General features: G+C 51.3%; 1 protein-coding gene and 2 long non-coding RNA genes across 5 annotated transcripts in view; 1 reads left to right on the top strand and 2 right to left on the bottom strand.

Moving 5' to 3' along the window:
* Window positions 1–7745, bottom strand: part of ehmt1 (euchromatic histone-lysine N-methyltransferase 1) — a 53614-nt gene extending 45869 nt beyond the window's left edge. For 2 of the 3 annotated variants that reach the window (XM_031906832.1, XM_031906833.1), the window contains exon 1: window positions 7646–7745. In XM_031906832.1, coding sequence (XP_031762692.1) covers window positions 7646–7666 — 21 coding nt within the window. In that variant the 5' untranslated portion in view covers window positions 7667–7745. Of the gene's footprint in view, window positions 1–5986; window positions 6077–7645 lie in introns of those variants that run through there. The other variant, XM_031906837.1, reaches the window with a different exon arrangement.
* Window positions 7746–7830: 85 nt separating this feature from the next.
* LOC105945704 lies at window positions 7831–20551 on the top strand. Its single transcript, XR_001923545.2, has 3 exons — window positions 7831–8043; window positions 8242–8304; window positions 20496–20551. It is a non-coding gene; the product is annotated as an uncharacterized LOC105945704 (long non-coding RNA).
* Window positions 20552–20591: 40 nt separating this feature from the next.
* LOC108645208 lies at window positions 20592–23307 on the bottom strand. The gene is made up of 2 exons (XR_004219722.1): window positions 22413–23307; window positions 20592–22368 (listed from the first exon to the last, which is right to left on the bottom strand). It is a non-coding gene; the product is annotated as an uncharacterized LOC108645208 (long non-coding RNA).
* Between the last annotated feature and the right edge of the window lie 471 nt (window positions 23308–23778).

Here is a 23778-nt window from a genome sequence, read left to right as displayed (position 1 = left end):
ATCTAGATGGGATTCTAATGAAACAACAAAACCAGGAGGTCCCTACTACAAGAGGAACAGCCCACCACCCAGTGGAGATCCCAATCAGCCTTGAGTAGAGACCATTCCACCGCACACTCTCAAACGGCATCAGGCTATGCCTAAGCCCCCTTTCAAGGCTTCCCTTCAGTACCCCCGCCGGCGCTCGCTTTGCCTACACAAAGTGCTGAGACCGCCGTACGTTTTCAAGGTGACCTTCCAGGAATTTTAATCGTTTTCAGATTTCCCTTCAACAGCAGAAATATTAAGATGATAATCATTTTTTTTTTTTCTAAGGTTCGTTCTAATATTCACACCGATCCTGCCAAGTATTAAAAAGTCCGTCCAAGAGGTTTTTTTTATGAGCGAAAAAAATAAGCATTTGGATCGGAGCCGTTTGTGCCTCACCCAAGATCCGATCTATAGCTCACAGAACAGCATATTCCTGATGGGACAAAAATTCCGAGTGGATGAGTTATGGTGTTGGGCTGTTCTACAGGTATAACAAACCCCATATAACCACACAATTTATTCTACCCATACATTACTTATACTTATTGGTCAGGTCTCTTCCATCCATCATTCCACGTACTGCCTCGTTACTAGAGCCGGCCATATGCCCACCAATAGCATTGTACAAAACTACGTCTGGATGAAAACGTTTAAGAATATTGGTAAGCGTCGGGGGCCGCTGATGCCGAATGATATCCATGTTCTATGGCTATTGGTCAGTTGGGGAATCGGCTGGGTGGAAAATTTTACGTGCTGATGAATGTTGGCCAACTTATGATGTGTTGGGATGGAAGTCATAGCTACTATTCACTTCCCAATTCTCCGATTGTGTTGCGATCAGAAAGATAAGAAGGTGGCCAATTCTGTGTGTGGCCCCCTTCTACGCTCTACAACCCATGGGTGTAACTGGTTGCCCCAAGTAGCTCCTCCTGTAAACGAAGCCACATCATATAAATACCTAAAGCTCCTTAGAAGCCTCACCAAGGAGGGATACCCCACTTAATCCCTAGGTTAAGGTGGCCATTGATGATGTGTGGGCCGGGCCGACCTCAGCACAACATTTGCGGGTCTTCTGTCTTCTCTCCTTGCCCATGACCCTACACTGCTGGGTTCCGGCTCTCTACATTATAGGCAAGCGCCAGCCCCCAGCCCCCACCCCTTTTGTGATGTCACCAGTGGGTGGGTCGGGTGCGGGTCTATAAGTAGAGAAGACTAGCCAGGTCAGAGTAATAGGAAGCCGTCGGAGCGAGGAACGCATCAATGAGCCAACGTGGTCCCCAATCTGATGGCAAATCGAAACCTGCCCCATTGATGCCTGGCCAATTTTTGCCCCGATATCAGTTGGATAGGCCCTGTAGGGGTCCTAATCCATGGGCAGATAAGCTGCTAAATCAGTTGGAAGGACTCGGAACATGTATGGCCGCCTTTAGCTACAAGATTATAATGTGAATAAAGTCACAGAGGACTTCCATGACCATAGAAGGGTGAGCCAACGTGGTCCCCAACCTGACGGCAAATCGAAACCTTCCCCATTGACACCTGCCAAATTTTTGCCCAGATACCAGTTGGATATGCTCTCCAGGAGTCCCAATCCATGGGCAGATAAGCTGCTAAATCAGTTGGAAGGACTCCAACGGCACATGTACGGCCGCCTTTAGCTACAAGATTATAATGTGAATATAGTCACAGAGGACTTCCATGACCATAGAAAGTGAGCCAACGTGGTCCCCAACCTGATGGCAAATTGAAACCTGCCCCATAGACAGCTGCCCAATTTTTGCCCAGATACCAGTTGGATATGGCCTCCAGAGGTCCCAAACTATGGGCAGATAAGCTGCTAAATCAGTTGGAAGGACTCCAACGGCACATGTACGGCCGCCTTTAGCTACAAGATTATAACGTGAATAGAGTCAAAGAGTCACAGAGGACTTCCATGACCACAGAAAGGTACGAGGCAGAAGACGGAGTCGTGGAACTCCGAGGCGACTTTTAATACCCTTATATTTCACAACAGGGGGCACTTTATTTGGTAATAGAATAAAAACTTCTATCACGAATGGAAAAGAAAGCTTTGTTCTATCCGTCGGGCTCTACGGGCAAAAACAAGCCGAGTGTAAATATAATTGTCCCCCCTGATTTGATTACAGGAGACGCCTCCGCGAGGAGAGATTCGCAGCCGTCTCCTCTAGCCATTGTCCCCTCGGCCGCCGAGGATCCCAGCGCCGTTTTAATTAGCGAGAAACGACCTGAAATCTTTGGACATTTCTCATTAGAGATTTATCCCGAGTGACAACGGGAGGAAAGGCGCTGGCGTTTATTGGACATCGACCCGTTCTGCTGCCTTTGATTTAATGCCGGTTCCGCTATACGTGCACGGACAGGGATCGTCGCCCCATCCAGAAGCCTTTACTTACGGCCGCGGCAGCCTGACAAGGACAACTCGTGCCTAGTTTGAAGTTTCCGTCGGGTTGCTAGGGTCCCAATCCCCTTAGCAACCAGGGAGCAGTTTAAATAAGTGTATGAATAGGACAGGACGTGAATAGAAAAATAAGGAATTAAAAGTAACAATAACAATAAAACTGGAGCCTCACAGAGCAATAGGGTTTGGCTGCTGGGGTCAGTTATCCTGTTGCTAGGGCTCTATTTACCTTAGTAACCAGTGAGGGGGTTTGATTGAGAGGTTGGTATATGAATAGGGGAGGGGCTGAATAGAAAGATAAGGAATAAAAAGTAACAATAACAATAAAACTGGAGCCTCACAGGGCAATAGGTTTTGGCTGCCGGGGGCAGTTATACTGTTGCTAGGGCTCAAATTACCTTAGCAACCACAGTGGTTTGATTGAGAGGCTGGAATATGAATAGGGGAGGGGCTGAATAGAAAGATAAGGAATAAAAAGTAACAATAACAATAAAACTAGAGCCTCACAGGGCAATAGGTTTTGGCTGCCGGGGGCAGTTATCCTGTTGCTAGGGCTCCAATTACCTTAGCAACCACAGTGGTTTGATTGAGAGGCTGGTATATGAATAGGGGAGGGGCTGAATAGAAAGATAAGGAATAAAAAGTAACAATAACAATAAAACTGGAGCCTCACAGAGCAATAGGGTTTGGCTGCCGGGGGCAGTTATCCTGTTGCTAGGGCTCCAATTACCTTAGCAACCACAGTGGTTTGGATGAGAGGCTGGTATATGAATAGGGGAGGGGCTGAATAGAAAGATAAGGAATAAAAAGTCAGCGACCCCCATTTGAAAAAAAAAAAAAAAAGATGCGTATTCTAATTTGTTTTTGTTATAGTTTCTGAACTATTTTATTTCTTTCCAGCTTTCAATCAGGGGGTCACTGACCCCGGCAGCCAAAAAAACGACTGCTCTGCGAAGCTCTCAATTTTACCGTTATCGTTAGTTTTATTACTCATCTCTCTGTTCGGCCCTCTCTTATTCTTATCGCCGTCTCTCATTTACGCACTCTCCTATTTATAAATCAGCCTCTCGTTCAAACGGATCCCTGGTTGCTAAGGTAATTGGGGACCCTAGCAACCAGACAGCGGCTGAAACTCCCAACTGGAGAGCTGCTGAACTAAAAAGTGAAATAATTGGACATGGAAAATGAAGACCAATTGCAAATTGTCTCGGAATATCTCTCTCTACATCAGGGGTGGGCAAACTACGGCCCGCGGGCCACGTCTGTTTTTTTAATGTGGCCGAGTCTCACACGAGACTTGGACTGATGAGCGGAGACGGTCCGTCTGTGGCCCCTGAGCCAAAAAGTTTGCCCACCCCCCTCATCATACTAAAAGTTAACTCAAAAGGTGAACAACCCCTTTAAAGGCTAAGTAACCCCTTTAAAAACCATTTCCTCGCACGTAAGGGTTAGTTACCCTTTATCGGAAAGGCTCTGGGATCCGTAGCCGATACAACTATGATAGTGGGAGAGATAAGACAGCTCGGCTGAGCAACCAAAAACACCATATTAAATCCAACTGGGGGTTAATCACCACTAGGCCCCCCCACCCGAGTGATTTGCCCGATCGGTGTTAATCTGCTCTCTCCCTAAACGCTGTAATGAGAAAATCTCTTTGGACAGATGGAGCGATAAAGGGGGGACCAGTCACGGCGCTACTGCCATTATTACAGGTGTTATTGAGGGGGGGGGGGGTTCTTGTAAAAGACGGGACCACCCAAGCGAAAGCAATTTCAGGAACGGGCTTATCTTGTCTCCCAGCTTTCCCCGTGTGGGTCGGAGCGTACAGGGTGCTGCTGTCAGAGATACCCCCCCCCCGGGGCAAGCCCTAAAGCCCCCATTACACTCGCATTCAGGCCCACTTGGCCGTCATAAGTACAAGCCAAATACAATTGCCCTCCCCTAATAGATCAGGGGCTGACTCCGGTCAGGACAATGCCGTTCCAAGCTCTGCGGCTAACCTCTTGGCTACCAAGCAAATAATTAAAAAACTATAGGAAATAAATAATGAAGTGAATAGAAAAGCCCAGTCTATAGTATACTAAGAGTCAACTTATAGGTGAACTGCCCCTTTAACAGCGCAGGGCGAGAGGCAGCGAGTGCGGGAGCGGTCACATGGTTTTTAATACACAACATTTGTTCACTTAGAGTGCAAGCTCTATTGAACAGTCCCCCCCCCCCCCCCCCATGGGAAAGAGATGGAGGGAATGGCGGATACGTGGGGCAGGAATCATACTGTTCTGCTTTATTGGCCCCAAGGCCTGTGGGACAGGGGGTAATAGAGCTCAGTAAGGCCCCATGTGTCTGTGTGTGGCCCCAAGGCCTGTGGGACAGGGGGTAACAGATCTCAGTAAGGCCCCATGTGTCTGTGTGTGGCCCCAAGGCCTGTGGGACAGGGGGTAATAGAGCTCAGTAAGGCCCCATGTGTCTGTGTGTGGCCCCAAGGCCTGTGGGACAGGGGGTAATAGAGCTCAGTAAGGCCCCATGTGTCTGTGTGTGGCCCCCAAGGCCTGTGGGACAGGGGGTAATAGAGCCTCAGTAAGGCCCCATGTGTCTGTGTGTGGCCCCAAGGCCTGTGGGACAGGGGGTAATAGAGCTCAGTAAGGCCCCATGTGTCTGTGTGTGGCCCCAAGGCCTGTGGGACAGGGGGTAACAGATCTCAGTAAGGCCCCATGTGGTCTGTGTGTGGCCCCAAGGCCCTGTGGGACAGGGGGTAATAGAGCTCAGTAAGGCCCCATGTGTCTGTGTGTGGCCCCAAGGCCTGTGGGACAGGGGGTAATAGAGCTCAGTAAGGCCCCATGTGTCTGTGTGTGGCCCCAAGGCCTGTGGGACAGGGGGTAATAGAGCTCAGTAAGGCCCCATGTGTCTGTGTGTGGCCCCAAGGCCTGTGGGACAGGGGGTAACAGATCTCAGTAAGGCCCCATGTGTCTGTGTGTGGCCCCAAGGCCTGTGGGACAGGGGGTAATAGAGCTCAGTAAGGCCCCATGTGTCTGTGTGTGGCCCAAAGCCTGTGGGACAGGGGGTAATAGAGCTCAGTAAGGCCCCATGTGTCTGTGTGTGGCCCCAAGGCCTGTGGGACAGGGGGTAACAGAGCTCAGTAAGGCCCATGTGTCTGTGTGTGGCCCCAAGGCCTGTGGGACAGGGGGTAACAGAGCTCAGTAAGGCCCCATGTGTCTGTGTGAGGCCCCAAGGCCTGTGGGACAGGGGGTAATAGAGCTCAGTAAGGCCCCATGTGTCTGTGTGTGGCCCCAAGGCCTGTGGGACAGGGGGTAACAGAGCTCAGTAAGGCCCCATGTGTCTGTGTGTGGCCCCAAGGCCTGTGGGACAGGGGGTAATAGATCTCAGTAAGGCCCCAGGGATAAAGGGAGTTGGGTATGGAATGGGCAGGGGGTCATAATATGGGCCAAAGGGTCAGAGTTGGGCAGCATGGGGGGGGGGGGGGGAGGGTAATATAATGGGGTAATAGCTGGACACAGAGGGGACTAAGAGCAGAGTTACCATAGAGCAGGACCAGCTGTTGGGGTAATTAGAAGCCAGGGCAAATAGGGGGTAACAACAGGGCGACCCACACTAGCCACTAAGTGAGGTCTGAGCCACAGAACCAGCAGGTGGAAGGGCAGCCGGGAGCAGGGGGTAACTGGAAGGGCAGCCGGGAGCAGGGGGTAACTGGAAGGGCAGCCGGGAGCAGGGGGTAACTGGAAGGGCAGCCGGGAGTAACTGGAAGGGCAGCCGGGAGCAGGGGTAACTGGAAGGGCAGCCGGGAGCAGGGGGTAACTGGAAGGGTAGCTGGGAGCAGGGGGTAACTGGAAGGGCAGCCGGGAGCAGGGGGTAACTAGAGGGGTAACTAGAGGGGTAACTACAGGGGTAACTAGAGGGGTAACTACAGGGGTAACTACAGGGGTAACTACAGGGGTAACTACAGGGGTAGCCGGGAGCAGGGGGTAACTACAGGGGTAGCCGGGAGCAGGGGGTAACTACAGGGGTAGCTGGGAGCAGGGGGTAACTACAGGGGTAGCCGGGAGCAGGGGTAACTACAGGGGTAGCCGGGAGCAGGGGTAACTACAGGGGTATCTGGGAGCAGGGGTAACTACAGGGGTAGCTGGGAGCAGGGGGTAACTACAGGGGTAGCTGGGAGCAGGGGGTAACTACAGGGGTAGCCGGGAGCAGGGGTAACTACAGGGGTAGCTGGGAGCAGGGGGTAACTACAGGGGTAGGTAGCTGGGAGCAGGGGGTAACTACAGGGGTAGCTGGGAGCAGGGGGTAACTACAGGGGTAGCTGGGGTAGGGGGAGTGGGAGCAGGGGGTAACTACAGGGGTAGCTAGGGGCTCAGGGGAGCAGGGGGTAACTACAGGGGTAGCCGGGAGCAGGGGGTAACTACAGGGGTAGCTGGGAGAGGGGGTAACTAAGGGGTAGCTGGGAGCAGGGGGTAACTACGGGGTAATAGAGGGTAACTGGGAGCAGGGGTAACTACAGGGGTAACTAGAGGGGTAACGGGGAGCAGGGGTACTACAGGGGTAAGTAGAGGGGTAGGTGGAGCAGGGGGTAAACTACAGGGGTAGCTGGAGCAGGGTAACTACAGGGGTAAGTAGAGGGGTAGGTGGGAGCAGGGGGTAACTACAGGGGTAAGTAGAGGGGTAGGTGGGAGCAGGGGGTAACTACAGGGGTAGCTGGGAGCAGGGGGTAACTACAGGGGTAGCTGGGAGCAGGGGGTAACTACAGGGGTAGCTGGGAGCAGGGGGTAACTACAGGGGTAAGTAGAGGGGTAGGTGGGAGCAGGGGGTAACTACAGGGGTAACTAGAGGGGTAACTACAGGGGTAGCTGGGAGCAGGGGGTAACTACAGGGGTAAGTAGAGGGGTAGGTGGGAGCAGGGGGTAACTAGAGGGGTAACTAGAGGGGTAACCGGAAGGGCAGCTGTGGGTAACCGGAAGGGCAGCTGGGGGTAACTGATGGGGAAGTTGAGGGAATACCAGGGAGGCATTGTATCGGGGCAGGTGGGGTATATTTAGAAGCCGGGGCGCAGGGGGTACATGGCGGCGGTACAGCCCGGCCGGACTCTCTCCCATGAGGCCTAAGGGAAGTTCAACCCCCTGACACCCCGTCTCCCCCCCCCCTCACTCCCCGGCCGTCGAGGGCCCCGTCCCGCTCGTCGCTCACCTCAGCATCCAGTGTGGCCATGGCTCCAGCCCCAAGCGTAGCCCCGCCCCTCCGGCCGCCACGCCATAGCCACGCCCCCGCTCTCAGCCTCTCGGGAGAGAATGAGGGGATCTGAGGATCCGGCGCAGGCGCACGAACAGCGGCTGCTTCCTGTTTCCGTACGGCAACATGGCGGCCCCATAGGCTTGTGCGGGAAAAACATGGCGCCCCATGTGCGCTTTCCGTACAGAAGGTTCATTGTGTGGGAAACAGCTCAGAGTGTGGCCTAGTAGTGTGGCCCAAGCCTTGTGTGAGTAATCTGCCTCAGTGCCTGCACATATGGCGCTGCTTGGCCTGTATTGTTCCCTCACACAGCGATAAACAACCCTGAGAGGCGCAATATCTGCAGTAAAACTATTGTAAGTCCCTTGTCAGTTCCATCCCACTGGGCCCATTTCTGCTCTGTACCTAAAGTCTAACTTATTGCACTGCTGTGTTTGAACTACAACTCCCAGAATTCTCACACAACCTACGGCTGCTGGGGGATGCTGGGAGTTGAAGTCCAAACAGCTGGCACTTTGGAGATGAAAATAAAAGTATCTGTTCTCTGTACCCAGGACTGACTGACTGAACCTATTGGTCCCCTGTAACCGCCATGGGAAGATCCTCATTATATCCAGGTACGTGTCCGTAATTACTGCCACAATTATTGCCTTCCCTTACTGGGGCCGGAAGGGCCAGATGGAGACAGTAGGGCAAGATGGAGACAGTAGGACAAGATGGAGACAGTAGGGCAAGATGGAGACAGTAGGACAAGATGGAGACAGTAGGGCAAGATGGAGATAGTAGGGCAAGATGGAGACAGTAGGGCAAGATGGAGAAACAGTAGGACAAGATTGGAGACAGTAGGGCAACAGATGAAGACAGTAGGGGCAGGAGGGAGAAGTAGGACAAGATGGAGACAGTAGGACACAGATTGGAGACAGTAGGACAAAGATGGAGACAGTAGGGCAAGATGGAGAACAGTAGGGCAAGGATGGAGACAGTCGGCAGGAGGGAGACGTAGGACAAGATGGAGACAGTAGGGCAAGATGGAGACAGTAAGGACAGGAGGGAGACAGTAGGACAAAGTGGAGACAGTAGGGCAAAGAATGGAGACATGTAGGGCAAGATTGGAGACAGTAGGGAAGGAGGGAGACAGTATGCAAGATGGAGACTTGTAGGGCAAGTATGGAGACAGTAGGACAAGGATGAGACAGTAGGACAGATGGAGACAGTAGGGCAAATGGGGAAGTATGACAAGATGGGGACGTAGGAACAAGAATGGAGACGTAGGCGCAGATGGAGACAGTAGGACAAGTATGGGACAAGAGGACACAGATGCGAGACATAGACAAGAATGGGGAAACAGTAGGACAAGATGGAGACAGTAAGGACAAGTGGGGACAGTAGACCAGAGCATGGGACAGTAGACAAATGGAGACATAGGGCAAAGATGGAGACCAGTATGACAGGATGAGACAGTCAGGACAAGATGGAGACAATTAGGGCACAGATGGAGACAGTAAGGCAGAGGGAGACAGTAGAAAGAAAATGGAAGACCGTAAGGGCCAAGATGGAGAAGTAGGGGCAAGATGGAGACAGTTAGGGCAAGATGGAAGTAGGGACAAGATGGAGACCAGTAAGGGCAAGATGGAGAACAGTAGACAAGATGGGGACAGTCAAGGGCAAAGATGAGACAGTAGGGCAAGATGGAAGACAGCAGGGCAAGATGGGGACAGGCAGGGCAACGATGGACAAGTAGGGCAAGATGAGACAGTAGGGGCAAGATGGAGCAGTAGGGCAAGGATGGGGACAGTAGGTGCAAGATGGGGACAGTGGAACAAGATGAGACAGTAGGGCAAGATGGAGACAGTAGGACAAGAGGAGACAGTAGGCAAGATGGGGACAGTAGGGCAAGATGGAGACAGTAGGGCAAGATGGAGACAGTAGGGCAAGATGGGGACAGTAGGGCAAGATGGAGACAGTAGGGCAAGATGGAGACAGTAGGGCAAGATGGAGACAGTATGGCAAGATGGGGACAGCAGGGCAAGATGGGACAGTAGGACAAGATGGAGACAGTAGGGCAAGATGGAGACAGTACAGAGATGGAGAAGTAGGACAAGATGGAGACAGTAGGGCAAGATGGAGACAGTAGGGCAAGATGGGGACAGTGGGCAAGATGGAGACAGTAGGACAAGATGAGACAGTAGGGCAAGATGGAGACAGTAGGGCAAGATGGGGACAGTAGGGCAAGATGGAGACAGTAACGACAAGATGGGACAGTAGGGCAAGATGGAGACAGTAGGACAAGATGGAGACAGTAGGGCAAGATGGAGATAGTAGGGCAAGATGGAGACAGTAGGGCAAGATGGAGACAGTAGGACAAGATGGAGACAGTAGGGCAAGATGGAGACCAGTAGGGCAGGAGGGAGACAGTAGGACAAGATGGAGACAGTAGGACAAGATGGAGACAGTAGGACAAGATGGAGACAGTAGGGCAAGATGGAGACAGTAGGGCAAGGGAGACAGTAGGGCAGGAGGGAGACAGTAGGACAAGATGGAGACAGTAGGGCAAGATGGAGACAGTAGGCACAGGAGGGAGACAGTAGGACAAGATGGAGACAGTAGGGCAAGATGGAGACAGTAGAAGGCAAGAATGGAGACAGTAGGGCAGGAGGAGACAGTAGGGCAAGATGGAGACTGTAGGGCAAGATGGAGACAGTAGGAACAAGATGGAGACAGTAGGCACAAGATGGAGACAGTAGGGCAAGATGGGGACAGTAGGACAAGATGGGGACAGTAGGACAAGATGGAGACAGTAGGGCTGCAAAGATGGAGACAGTAGGACAAGATGGGGACAGTAGGACAAGATGGAGACAGTGACAATGGGGCAGTAGGACAAGATGGAGACAGTAGGACAAGATGGGGACAGTAGGACAAGATGGGGACAGTAGGACAAGATGGAGACAGTAGGGCAAGATGGAGACAGTATGACAAGGATGGAGACAGTAGGACAAGATGGAGACAATAGGGCAAGATGGAGACAGTAGGGCAGGAGGGAGACAGTAGGACACAGATGGAGACAGTAGGGCAAGATGGAGACAGTAGGCAAGGATGGAGACAGTAGGGCAAAAGGGGGGAAACAAAAACAGTAGGACAAGAAATGGAGACAGTAGGGCAAGATGGAGACAGTAGGACAAGAATGGGGACAGTAGGCAAAAGATGGAGACAGTAGGGCAAGATGGAGACAGCAGGGCAAGATGGGGACAGCAGGGCAAGATGGGGACAGTAGGGCAAGATGGAGACAGTAGGGCAAGATGGAGACCAAGTAGGGCAAGCCTGGGACAGTTAGGGGCAAGATGGGGACAGTAGAACAAGATGAGACAGTAGGGCAAGATGGAGACAGTAGGACAAGATGGAGACAGTAGGGCAAGATGGGGACAGTAAGGGCAAGTGAGACAGTAGGGCAAGATGGAGACAGTAGGGCAAGATGGACAGTAGGGCAAGATGGAGACAGTAGGGCAAGATGGAGACAGTAGGGCAAGATGAGGACAGTATGGCAAGATGGGGGGACAGCAGGGCAAGATGGGGACAGTAGGACAAGATGGAGACAGTAGGGCAAGATGATGACAGTAGGACAAGATGGAGACAGTAGGACAAGATGGAGACAGTAGGGCAAGATGGAGACAGTAGGCAAGATGGGGACAGTAGGGCAAGATGGAGACAGTAGGACAAGATGGAGACAGTAGGGCAAGATGGAGACAGTAGGGCAAGATGGGGACAGTAGGGCAAGATGGAGACAGTACGACAAGATGGGGACAGTAGGGCAAGATGGAGACAGTAGGACAAGATGGAGGCAGTTAGGGGCAAGATGGAGATAGTAGGGCAAGATGGAGACAGTAGGGCAAGATGGAGACAGTAGGACAAGATGGAGACAGTAGGGCAAGATGGAGACAGTAGGGCAGGAGGGAGACAGTAGGACAAGATGGAGACAGTAGGACAAGATGAGACAGTAGGACAATGGGAGACAGTAGGGCAAGATGGAGACAGTAGGGCAGGAGGGAGACAGTAGGACAAGATGGATGACAGTAGGGGGCCTAAGATGGAGACAGTAGGGCAAGATGGAGACAGTAGGACCAGGAGGGAGACAGTAGGACAAGATGGAGACAGTAGGGCAAGATGGAGACAGTAGGGCAAGATGGAGACAGTAGGGCAGGAGGAAGACAGTAGGGCAAGATGGAGACTGTAGGGCAAGATGGAGACAGTAGGACAAGATGGATGACAGTAGGACAAGATGGAGACAGTAGGGCAAGATGGGGAAAAGTAGGACAAGATGGGGACAGTAGGACAAGATGGAGACAGTAGGGCAAGATGGAGACAGTAGGACAAGATGGGGACAGTAGGACAAGATGGAGACAGTAGGACAAGATGGGGACAGTAGGACAAGATGGAGACAGTAGGACAAGATGGGGACAGTAGGACAAGATGGGGACAGTAGGACAAGATGGAGACAGTAGGGCAAGATGGAGACAGTATGACAGGATGGAGACAGTAGGACAAGATGGAGACAATAGGGCAAGATGGAGACAGTAGGGCAGGAGGGAGACAGTAGGACAAGATGGAGACAGTAGGGCAGATGGAGACAGTAGGACAAGAATGGAGACAGTAGGGCAAGATGGAGACAGTAACGGACAAGATGGAGACAGTAGGGCAAGATGGAGACAGTAGGACAAGATGGGGACAGTAGGGCAAGATGGAGACAGTAGGGCAAGATGGAGACAGCAGGGCAAGTGGGGACAGCAGGGCAAGATGGGGACAGTAGGGCAAGATGGAGACAGTAGGGCAAGATGGAGACAGTAGGGCAAGATGGGGACAGTAGGGCAAGATGGGGACAGTAGAACAAGATGGAGACAGTAGGGCAAGATGGAGACAGTAGGACAAGATGGAGACGTAGGCAAGATGGGACAGTAGGGCAAGATGGAGACAGTAGGGCAAGATGGAGACAGTAGGGCAGGAGGGAGACAGTAGGACAAGATGGAGACAGTAGGACAAGATGGAGACAGTAGGACAAGATGGAGACAGTAGGGCAAGATGGAGACAGTAGGGCAGGAGGAGAACAGTAGGACAAGATGGAGACAGTAGGGCAAGATGGAGACAGTAGGGCGAAAGATGGAGACAGTAGGACAGGAGGGAGACAGTAGGACAAGATGGAGACAGTAGGGCAAGATGGAGACAGTAGGGCAAGATGGAGACAGTAGGGCAGGAGGGAGACAGTAGGGCAAGATGGAGACTGTAGGGCAAGATGGAGACAGTAGGACAAGATGGAGACAGTAGGACAAGATGGAGACAGTAGGGCAAGATGGGGACAGTAGGACAAGATGGGGACAGTTAGGACAAGATGGAGACAGTAGGGCAAGATGGAGACAGTAGGACAAGATGGGGACAGTAGGACAAGATGGAGACAGTAGGACAAGATGGGGACAGTAGGAACAAGATGGAGACAGTAGGACAAGATGGGGACAGTAGGACAAGATGGGGACAGTAGGACAAGATGGAGACAGTAGGGCAAGATGGAGACAGTATGACAGGATGGAGACAGTAGGACAAGATGGAGACAATAGGGCAAGATGGAGACAGTAGGGCAGGAGGGAGACAGTAGGACAAGATGGAGACAGTAGGGCAAGATGGAGACAGTAGGACAAGATGGAGACAGTAGGGCAAGATGGAGACAGTAGGACAAGATGGAGACAGTAGGGGCAAAGATGGAGACAGTAGGACAAGATGGGACAGTAGGGCAAGATGGAGACAGTAGGGCAAGATGGAGACAGCAGGGCAAGATGGGGACAGCAGGGCAAGATGGGGACAGTAGGGCAAGATGGAGACAGTAGGGCAAGATGGAGACAGTAAGGCAAGATGGGGACAGTAGGGCAAGATGGGGACAGTAGAACAAGATGGAGACAGTAGGGCAAGATGGAGACAGTAGGACAAGATGGAGACAGTAGGGCAAGATGGGGACAGTGGGCAAGATGGAGACAGTAGGGCAAGATGGAGACAGTAGGGCAGGAGGGAGACAGTAGGACAAGATGGAGACAGTAGACAAGATGGAGACAGTAGGACAAGATGGAGACAGTAGGGCAAGATGGAGACAGTAGGGCAGGAGGGAGACAGTAGGACAAGATGGAGACAGTAGGGCAAGATGGAGACAGTAGGGCAAGATGGAGACAGTAGGACAGGAGGGAGACAGTAGGACAAGATGGAGACAGTAGGGCAAGATGGAGACAGTAGGGCAAGATGGAGACAGTAGGGCAGGAGGGAGACAGTAGGGCAAGATGGAGACTGTAGGGCAAGATGGAGACAGTAGGACAAGATGGAGACAGTAGGACAAGATGGAGACAGTAGGGCAAGATGGGGACAGTAGGACAAGATGGGGACAGTAGGACAGAATGGAGACAGTAGGGCAAGATGGAGACAGTAGGACAAGATGGGGACAGTAGGACAAGATGGAGACAGTAGGACAAGATGGGGACAGTAGGACAAGATGGAGACAGTAGGAAAGATGGGACAGTAGGACAAGATGGGGACAGTAGGACAAGATGGAGACAGTAGGGCAAGATGGAGACAGTATGACAGGATGGAGACAGTAGGACAAGATGGAGACAATAAGGGCAAGATGGAGAACAGTAGGGCAGGAGGGAGACAGTAGGACAAGATGGAGACAGTAGGGCAAGATGGAGACAGTAGGACAAGATGGAGACAGTAGGGCAAGATGGAGACAGTAGGACAAGATGGAGACAGTAGGGCAAGATGGAGACAGTAGGACAAGATGGGGACAGTAGGGCAAGATGGAGACAGTAGGGCAAGATGGAGACAGCAGGGCAAGATGGGGACAGCATGGGGCAAGATGGGGACAGTAGGGCAAGATGGAGACAGTAGGGCAAGATGGAGACAGTAGGGCAAGATGGGGACAGTAGGGCAAGATGGGGACAGTAGAACAAGATGGAGACAGTAGGGCAAGATGGAGACAGTAGGACAAGATGGAGACAGTAGGGCAAGATGGGGACAGTAGGGCAAGATGGAGACAGTAGGGCAAGATGGAGACAGTAGGGCAAGATGGGGACAGTAGGGCAAGATGGAGACAGTAGGGCAAGATGGAGACAGTATGGCAAGATGTGGGACAGCAGGGCAAGATGGCGACAGTAGGACAAGATGGAGACAGTAGGGCAAGATGGAGACAGTAGGACAAGATGGAGACAGTAGGACAAGATGGAGACAGTAGGGCAAGATGGAGACAGTAGGGCAAGATGGGGACAGTAGGGCAAGATGGAGACAGTAGGACAAGATGGAGACAGTAGGGCAAGATGGAGACAGTAGGGCAAGATGGGGACAGTAGGGCAAGATGGAGACAGTACGACAAGATGGGGACAGTAGGGCAAGATGGAGACAGTAGGGCAAGATGGAGGCAGTAGGGCAGGAGGGAGACAGTTGGACAAGATGGAGACAGTAGGGCAAGATGGAGACAGTAGGACAGGAGGGAGACAGTAGGACAAGATGGAGACAGTAGGGCAAGATGGGACAGTAGGGCAAGATGGAGACAGTAGGGCAGGAGGGAGACAGTAGGGCAAGATGGAGACTGTAGGGCAAGATGGAGACAGTAGGACAAGATGGAGACAGTAGGACAAGATGGAGACAGTAGGGCAAGATGGGACAGTAGGACAAGATGGGGACAGTAGGACAAGATGGAGACAGTAGGGCAAGATGGAGACAGTAGGACAAGATGGGGACAGTAGGACAAGATGGAGACAGTAGGACAAGATGGGGACAGTAGGACAAGATGGAGACAGTAGGGCAAGATGGAGACAGTAGGGCAAGATGGAGACAGTAGGACAAGATGGGGACAGTAGGGCAAGATGGAGACAGCAGGGCAAGATGGGGACAGCAGGGCAAGATGGGGACAGTAGGGCAGATGGAGACATAGGGCAAGATGGAGACAGTAGGGCAAGATGGGGACAGTAGGACAAGATGGAGACAGTAGGGCAAGATGGAGACAGTAGGACAAGATGGGGACAGTAGGGCAAGATGGAGACAGTAGGGCAAGATGGAGACAGCAGGGCAAGATGGGGACAGCAGGGCAAGATGGGGACAGTAGGGCAAGATGGAGACAGTAGGGCAAGATGGAGACAGTAGGGCAAGATGGGGACAGTAGGGCAAGATGGGGACAGTAGAACAAGATGGAGACAGTAGGGCAAGATGGAGACAGTAGGACAAGATGGAGACAGTAGGGCAAGATGGGGACAGTAGGCAAGATGGAGACAGTAGGGCAAGATGGAGACAGTAGGGCAAGATGGGGACAGTAGGGCAAGATGGAGACAGTACGCAAGATGGAGGGACAGTAGGGCAAGATGGGGACAGCTAGGACAAGATGGAGACAGTACGGCAAGATGGAGACAGTAGGCAAGATGGGGACAGTAGGGCAAGATGGAGACAGTACGACAAGATGGAGACAGTAGGACAAGATGGAGGCAGTAAGGGCAAGATGGAGACAGTAGGGCAAGATGGAGACAGTAGGGCAAGATGGAGACAGCTAGGGCAAGATGGAGGACAGTAGGGCAAGATGGAGACAGTAGGGCAAGATGGAGACAGTAGGAACAAGATGGAGGCAGTAGGGCAGATGGAGGCAGTAGGGCAAGATGGAGACAGTAGGGCAAGATGGAGGCCAGTAGGGCAAGATGGAGACAGCTAGGACAAGATGGAGGGGCAGTAGGGCAAGATGGGGACAGTAGGGCAAGATCGGGGACAGTAGGGCAAGATGGGGACAGTAGGGCAAGATGGGGAACAGATTAAGGGTAAGATGGAGACAGTAGGGCAAGATGGAGACAGTAGGACAAGATGGAGACATTACCCACACCCTTTACAGATGTTATTGAAGCAAAACTTCCAGCACCCCCCAACATATAAAGTGGATGGGGGTACAGGTTATAATTTACGGAATTCTGATAGGCTCAGGGGAACCCCAAGAACCTGATAGGCCCAACCCTGTTTAAAATGACCACCACTTGGCATTAGTGAGGGAACAGGATGGATTTGGGCAGGGGGCCGAGCCTCAGGGGAGCATTGGCTATGAAGGCCCCTCTGTGGTCCAGCAGCAAGAAGATGCCAGAGTTATGAAGGCCCCTCTGTGGTCCAGCAGCAAGTAGATGCCAAACAATGGCCGACAGGAGGGATAAAGCAGGAGGTGCCATGGGGAAAGCTCTCTGCAGGCCCAAGAGCTGGGAAGACGCAGCCGGTTACAGGCTTAACGCTGCCATCTCCTGGCCATATGGCAGCGCAGGCGGAAAGAGAAAAAAACAGCCGCCTTCCAAAATAAAAGTCTCCCATGATTAGTGAGCGTCACAACAACAAGGCCAAGGGGGGGATCATCTGTCTGGTGGAGCCAAGCCGGGGTGCCCAAGGAGGGTGTGGCCCTCCGGGGCCACAAGTGGAGGCCACCAATAGGAAGACTAAGGCCGGAGTCTGGCAGTTAATGGGCTTATGGGAGAAGGCCTGGGAAGACTCCCATGATCTTGGTCTTGCATCAGGTTCAGTTGAACTAGATCTTCCAACAGGGGATGATGGGAGTTGCAGTGAGGGTGTCAGCGCGGAACTCTACACCTAGAACCAGCTTTTCTTGCTGGTGTTGTTCTAAGTGCCCTACACTAGGCCATGGGTCTCAGCAAAGGGGATCCAATGGGAAGGCTATGCTGCAACTCCCAGCACCCTCTGTCTGCCATGTGGGATCCAGCTAGAATGGGCTTTTATCTGCTGATGTGATTGGCTCTATACGTTAGGCCACATCCCACCGCTGTGCTTCTACATAGAGTGGAACGAGAAGGGTTCGGGGAGGATGATGGGAATTGTAGGAGGTATAATCCAACAGGAAGGGCGTTTGCACTCAATCACTACACTTGGGCAACAGCTGTACAAGTAGCTAGGAGGGTTGATGGGAGTTGTAGTCCAACAAGCACTCTTAGGCATTGGGTTGGTTTAATCCAACCTGGAAGGGGGGGGGGGGGCTGGGTTCAGAGGATGAATGATGGGAGGAAATAGTATAAGTAGGTAGGGTTTATGGGAGTTGTAGTCCAACAAGCACTCTTAGGCATTGGGTTGGTTTAATCCAACCTGGAAGGGGGGGGGGCTGGGGTTCAGAGGATGAATGATGGGAGGAAATAGTATAAGTAGGTAGGTTTGAGGGTTGATGGGAGTTGTAGTCCAACAAGCACTCTAAGGCATTGGGTTGGTTTAATCCAACTGGACACCCAATGGTAATCCAACCTGGAAGGGGGTTCAGAGGATGAGCAATGGGAGGAAATAGCACAAGTGGGTAGGTAGGAGGGTTGATGGGAGTTGTAGTCCAACAAGCACTCTAAGGCATTGGGTTGGTTTAATCCAACCTGGAAGGGGGGGGGGGGGGGCTGGGTTCAGAGGATGAATGATGGGAGGAAATAGTATAAGTAGGTAGGGTTTATGGGAGTTGTAGTCCAACAAGCACTCTTAGGCATTGGGTTGGTTTAATCCAACCTGGAAGGGGGGGGCTGGGTTCAGAGGATGAATGATGGGAGGAAATAGTATAAGTAGGTAGGTTTGAGGGTTGATGGGAGTTGTAGTCCAACAAGCACTCTAAGGCATTGGGTTGGTTTAATCCAACTGGACACCCAATGGTAATCCAACCTGGAAGGGGGTTCAGAGGATGAGCAATGGGAGGAAATAGCACAAGTGGGTAGGTAGGAGGGTTGATGGGAGTTGTAGTCCAACAAGCACTCTAAGGCATTGGGTCGGTTTAATCCAACCTGGAAGGGGGGGGGGTTCAGAGGATGAATGATAGGAGGAAATACCACAGGTAGGTACGTTCGAGGGTCGATGGGAGTTGTAGTCCAACAAGCACTCTAAGGCATTGGGTTGGTTTAATCCAACTGGACGCCCAATGGTAATCCAACCTGGAAAGGGGGGGGGTTCAGAGGATGGGAGGAGATAGCACAAGTAGGTAGAGTCAAGGGGTGATGGGAGTTGTAGTCCAACAAGCACTCCAAGGCATTGGGTCGGTTTAATCCAACTGGACGCCCAATGGTAATTCAACCTGGAAGGGGGGGTTCAGAGGATGAGTGATGTGAGGAAATAGCACAAGTAGGTAGGTTGGAGGGTTGATGGGAGTTGTAGTCCAACAAGCACTCTAAGGCATTGGGTTGGTTTAATCCAACTGGACGCCCAATGGTAATCCAACCTGGAAGGGTGGGGTTAAGAGGATGAGTGATGGGAGGAAATAGCACAGGTAGGTAGTCAAGGGGTGATGGGAGTTGTAGTCCAACAAGCACTCTAAGGCATTGGGTTGGTTTAATCCAACCTGGAAGGGGGGGGGGGGGGGGTTCAGAGGATGAATGATGGGAGGAAATACCACAAGTAGGTACGTTCGAGGGTCAATGGGAGTTGTAGTCCAACAAGCACTCTAAGGCATTGGGTTGGTTTAATCCAACCTGGAAGGGGGGTTCAGAGGATGAATGATGGGAGGAAATACCACAGGTAGGTACGTTCGAGGGTCAATGGGAGTTGTAGTCCAACAAGCACTCTAAGGCATTGGGTTGGTTTAATCCAACTGGACGCCCAATGGTAATCCAACCTGGAAAGGGGGGGGGGTTCAAAAGGATGAGTGATGTGAGGAGATAGCACAAGTAGGTAGAGTCAAGGGGTGATGGGAGTTGTAGTCCAACAAGCACTCTAAGGCATTGGGTCGGTTTAGTCCAACTGGACGCCCAATGGTAATCCAACCTGGAAGGGGGGGGGTTCAGAGGATGAGTTATGGGAGGAAATAGCACAGGTAGGGCCCCCAGGGGGGGCAATTGTATTTAATTGGACACATTGGGATGGAGGTTTTATTGAAGCCCCACCCCTGACCCAGGCTCCTCCTCCAATGGGTATGAGTTATAGCTACAACTAGTCTGTGTCTCTCTGGTTCCCCCTAACTGCTCCGACCCCCCCATATTCATTCTGCCCCCCTGAGGCTTTGGATCTGGGCATCAGCTTTCATTTCATTTGGAAGCCAATAAGGAATTCAGGAGTCGTCTCCCCCCCCCCCGGCCCCCCACATTAGGGACAGGAGGGGGTCACTTTAGCAGTCGCTCCCAGGCCTCGGGGTGGATGCACTTGTCGGACTGATTGACGCCGGCGCTGACACCGAGGCACAGGTCGCTGGAGCTGCCATGTTTGCAGCCAGACTTGCCCAGTCACCCAATCCCATTGCAAATTTAACTCATTCACCTCCACTGACTCCCCATTACAATTCATTCTCTCTCCCAACCTTGAATGAACCACAATGTTGCATTGTTTGGTGTTACTGTCCCTTTAAGGCAAGGTAAAGGGAACATAAACCCTCACATTGCTCTTTTGAGCACCCTTGCAATTGACAGCCATTCCTTTTTCGAGGTATCTGCGCTTCAACTGTAATAAATGCGAGACAACAGCGCCTCCTGATGGTCATACCGCCCAACTGTGTCTAGGGATGTTGCTCTGCTTAGAAATGACCCAGGAAACATCAGGTGACTCTTCTCTGCCCGCTGAATATTTTCTGAGCAGAGCAACAGGCGTTCCGGTTGGCTGAAATGACCAGCAGGTGGCGCTGTTGTTTCATTATCATTGTATAGAAGTCTCTAAATTGACTTGTGTCCCCCCCCAGGTTGTTGTTCAACTACAACTCCCACAATTCACAGGGAGAGTACACAAACTCAGGGGATAATAATTCCCGAGGGTAATACATCAGATAATATCCAGTTGTTATAATAAAATTGGCATTACCCTTCCACAGGGCCGGCCGAGACATCCTACAGGGCAACAGTGCCACCAACTGGCCATTGGGAGAATGAAAAAAAACAAAAAACACCAACTGATCCGACCAATGGGATACGAGGAATAAAAGCTTTTATTTACAACTGAAGCAGCAACATTGTTATAATTATTATTATCATTAAGGAGAATAAAAGAGAACACACAGAAACCGTAGCGCAGTCTCGTCAGTCACATGATGGGAAATCATCGGAAATAACAGGAAAAAAAAACCCACCCAGAAAAACAAAAATATGAATTCATACACACTCGGGGTAACAGACACAGCCACGCCCCCCTACCCAACCCACCAATCAGCTTCCATACCAACGATATTCCAAATTAAAAGTAGGAAATACAAACACAATAAAGAGTTCAAGATGAAATCTAAAAAGGGGTTACTTTGTAAAGTGGGGGGGGGGGTCTCTAAGGAACTGGCGGCCATCTTGGGTGTCCGAGGGTTCAATAAAGGAAAGGTAAAGTGCCACTTGATTTTGGTTCAGAGCTTCTGGAATCAGGATAAATCTGATCTGGGGGTGAGCTGCATCCGCCCAAGGAAAGGGTTAAACCTCATTTATAGAGAGAGCAGGATGAAGCCAATAAAAGGTTAAACCTGTTTGATAAGGAGAGGATTGTGGGGGGTCTGCTGTATGCAGCCAAGCAAAGGTTAAACCTGTTTGATAAGGCTGAGATTTTGGGGCTGAGCTGTATGGAGTCAGTAAAAGGTTAAACCTGTTTGATAAGGAGAAAATTGTGGGGGGTATGCAGCAAAGAAAAGGTTAAACCCTGTTTGATATGGTGAAGACAGTAATGGGCAAGTTGCATGCAGCCAAGCAGAGGTTAACCCTGTTTGATAAGGTTTGGGGGATAAGCTGCATGAAATCAGTAAAAGGTTTGATATGCTGTTTGATATGGTGACGATTGCGAAGGATAAGCTGTATGCAGCCAAGTAGAGGTTAAACATGTTTGATAGGGCAAGTTGCATGCAGCGAAGGAAAGGTTAAACCTGTTTGATAAGGTGAAGATTGTGGGGGGTATGCCGCATGCAGCAAAGGAAAGGTTAAACCTGTTCGATAAGGCTGAGATTTTGGGGGATGGGATGCATGAAGTCAATAAAAGGTTAAACCTGTTTGATAAGGTGAAGATTGTGGGGGGGTATGCTGTATGCAGCAAAGGAAAGGTTAAACCTGTTCGATAAGGCTGAGATTTTGGGGGATGGGATGCATGAAGTCAATAAAAGGTTAAACCTGTTTGATAAAGGTGAAGATTGTGGGGGGTCTGCTGTATGCAGCAAAGGAAAGGTTAAACCTGTTTGATAAGGTGAAGATTGTGGGGGGTCTGCTGTATGCAGCAAAGGAAAGGTTAAACCTGTTTGATATGGTAAAGACTGTGGGGGTATGCTTTATGCAGCCAAGAAGAGTTGCATGCAGCGAAGAAAAGGTTAAACCTGTTTGATAAGGCTGAGATTTTAGGGGATGAGCTGCATGAAGTCAGTTAAAGGTTTAACCTGTTTGATATGGTTGAGATTGTGGGGATGAGCTACATGAAGCCGATAAAAGGCAAAACCTGTTCGACAGGGCAACCTGCATGCAGCCAGGAAAAGGTTAAGCCTGTTTTCTCGGCTTCATGCAGCTCTCTCTATAAAACAGGTTTAACCTTTCATTGGCCACATGCAGCTAATTCGTTTGCTCACACAGCTTACCCTCCGCATTTTTCACCTTATCAAACAGGTTTAACCTTTTCTTGACTTCATGCAGCTTTATAATACCTGTTTGATGGGGCAATCTGCATGCAGCCAAGGAAAGGTTAAACTTGTTTGATGGGTCAATCTGCATGCAGCCAAGGAAAGGTTAAACCTGTTTGATGGGTCAAGTTGCAAGGAGCCAAGAAAAGGTTAGACCTGTTTGATAAGAGACACTCTACGCTCTCAGACCATTCAGTGTCTATGACTAAAGCTATCGATCAGCCCAATGTCCGTTAACCCCTCGGCCTCCAGAACATGCCCCGGCCTTAAAGGGCCCAGTACCCATTCGGGTCTATAACACAAAGACCCGTGGACTTGTGAGTGCATTAAATAAAGTGCTTGTTACTTTGCCTTTAAAATCAGGGCATGTATTATACATCATGTTCAGATCTCTGTCTATAGTTTTATACCCCAGGGTAGGGGGGGAGAGGGGCAATTGTGCCTGACTTGGCTACCTGCAGCCACAGGGCCTGCCGATGGTATAGGAGGTTATAGCAGTGGGGGTAACATTATACTGAGCCTCCTCTAATGGGCCAAGTAGATCCTGCATAGATAAAATGGGGGGTTTTTAGGATCAGGGGGGTTGGGGCAATACTTTAATTGTACAATTGGAGCATGAGATCCAATAGAACCACCCCCCGATATAAAGTGCATTGTTTTTCCTGAGTCGGGGGGGGGGGGATATAATTTAATTCTGAAACACTGGTGATTGGGTGCTTTCAAGCTGAATTGCAGCCGGCCAATCAGAGGAAGGCTATATCCACACATGGGCTTATATGGTTCAAGAGCTTCAAGGGCCAAATACCATGCAGGTCCCTGGGTAAGTGAATCCAGAGCTCTAATTCTCTGTACTTCCTGCTCCCGGGCTGCTCTATTTCCCATGGTCAGGCACTTCAACTAACTCCTCCCTCTAGCTCACAGTGATCGATGCAATGGGAAAACTCACAAATGATTGGTCGAGACCAAGTCTTCTGCCCAGGAGCAGGAAGTACAGAGAATCAGAGCTCTGTACCTGGGTAAGTACTGGGGGGAGATTGGATTCACTTACCCAGGGGGAGGTTCCTGCCTGACCATGGGAAAGAGAGCAGCCCAAGAGCAGGAAGTACAGAGAATCAGAGCTCTGTACCTGGGTAAGTACTGGGGGGAGATTGGATTCACTTACCCAGGGGGAGGTTCCTGTCTGACCATGGGAAAGAGAGCAGCCCAGGAGCAGGAAGTACAGAGAATCAGAGCTCTGTACCTGGGTAAGTACTGGGGGGAGATTGGATTCACTTACCCGGGGGGGGGGTTCCTGCCTGACCATGGGAAAGAGAGCAGCCCAGGAGCAGGAAGTACAGAGAATCAGAGCTCTGTACCTGGGTAAGTACTGGGGGGAGATTGGATTCACTTACCCAGGGGGGGGTTCCTGTCTGACCATGGGAAAGAGAGCAGCCCAGGAGCAGGAAGTACGGGGGGGGGGTTGGATTCACTTAAAGGGTTAAGATGACAGTAAAGGGCCAGAACTTGATGGGAGGGAACTTGC

This window comes from Xenopus tropicalis, chromosome 8 (assembly GCF_000004195.4).
Source record: "Xenopus tropicalis strain Nigerian chromosome 8, UCB_Xtro_10.0, whole genome shotgun sequence".
In the NCBI taxonomy this organism is placed as follows: domain Eukaryota; kingdom Metazoa; phylum Chordata; class Amphibia; order Anura; family Pipidae; genus Xenopus; species Xenopus tropicalis.
Note: the sequence above shows the minus strand (reverse complement) of the source record. Positions and strands in the feature narration are given on the sequence as shown.